This window comes from Octopus bimaculoides, chromosome 3 (genome assembly GCF_001194135.2).
Source record: "Octopus bimaculoides isolate UCB-OBI-ISO-001 chromosome 3, ASM119413v2, whole genome shotgun sequence".
NCBI lineage: Eukaryota > Metazoa > Mollusca > Cephalopoda > Octopoda > Octopodidae > Octopus > Octopus bimaculoides.
The window spans coordinates 146,954,020-146,955,069 of record NC_068983.1 but is presented as its reverse complement, the minus strand read 5'-3'; the positions used below and the strand labels follow the sequence as shown (position 1 = coordinate 146,955,069).

Genomic DNA, 1,050 nt, shown 5'->3' with positions numbered 1-1,050 from the left:
AAATCCAAATAAATACTTTCAGGCTGATGTGATGCTCATCAGTTTTACAACACACCCACTGATTACAATGCTGAACAGTTCTTCTATGTATTAACTGCTTTAACTTAGATGGTCTATATCATTTACAAAACAATGCCTTGACTATAGACACAATGCATTTCTATAACTTATCTAGCTGCTACTCTCTTATAACATGATTTGGTAACAGTATAAAGATGTGATTTTAACATTAAGAAATATAATAATAAAACTTTTACTCTTCTCTGTAGGAAGTGCAAATACATGGTATTGGAATGCAGTAAAGAAGGTAAGTAACATATTTAATACACCCCACAGCATGGGTCAGACAGTTTCACAGGATCTGGCAAGCCAGCGATTTCAAACATGAAAAAATGTTTATAAAAGTCATGAGTATTGTGTTGTTTTTTTTATTTTTGTAAGTATGTCCACAAGTATTAGACATATGGTAGGCAAAGGTGTGCCCAAGGTTGTTGTGCAAAGATGATAGATAATCTTATGGGTGTCTACCAAGTTGCCAGATGTTGGAACTTTTATGTGTCCATGCCCAAGGAAGCAAAATGTAGATGCCTGGCATCAGGTATTCATAGGTGCAGGAGAGTGATATGATGAGCAAGATAGAGGTTCCAGGCTGGTGATGCAAACTCTACATGTGAACATTTCAGAGCCATATACAGCTTTAAATAGATAGCTGAAGAGTGTCTGACAAAGGTCTTACTGAGTGATGCTAAGACACGTCGCTTTCTTGACAATTTTAGAGATATAGTTTGTCCAATACAAATCATTGTTGACAATGATGTCCAAGTCACATTCACTAGCAGACTTCTTAGGATTGGTGTTGTTGAGGGAGAATGTAAAGCTTGGGTTTTCCCCTCACAGAATGCATGGAGGTTCACTTGTCCACAGCCAGCTTGAGTTGCCAATCAGTAATTCATTGCTACATTGTGTCCAGATCTGATTGCTGGAAAGATCTCTAGCATACAGGATCTGTTCTTTTTTTTATCTCAAGGTACAGTTTGTCATCTGCTTATT

The 1,050-nt window shown here is 37.0% G+C and overlaps 1 protein-coding gene across 1 annotated transcript in view; it reads left to right on the top strand.

Moving 5' to 3' along the window:
• LOC106875508 (serine protease 48) overlaps positions 1 to 1,050 on the top strand; it is a 466,125-nt gene that overhangs the window by 430,652 nt on the left and 34,423 nt on the right. The window contains exon 2 of the mRNA XM_052966618.1: positions 270 to 307. Coding sequence (XP_052822578.1) covers positions 283 to 307 — 25 coding nt within the window. The 5' untranslated portion in view covers positions 270 to 282. The remainder of the gene's footprint in view (positions 1 to 269; positions 308 to 1,050) is intronic.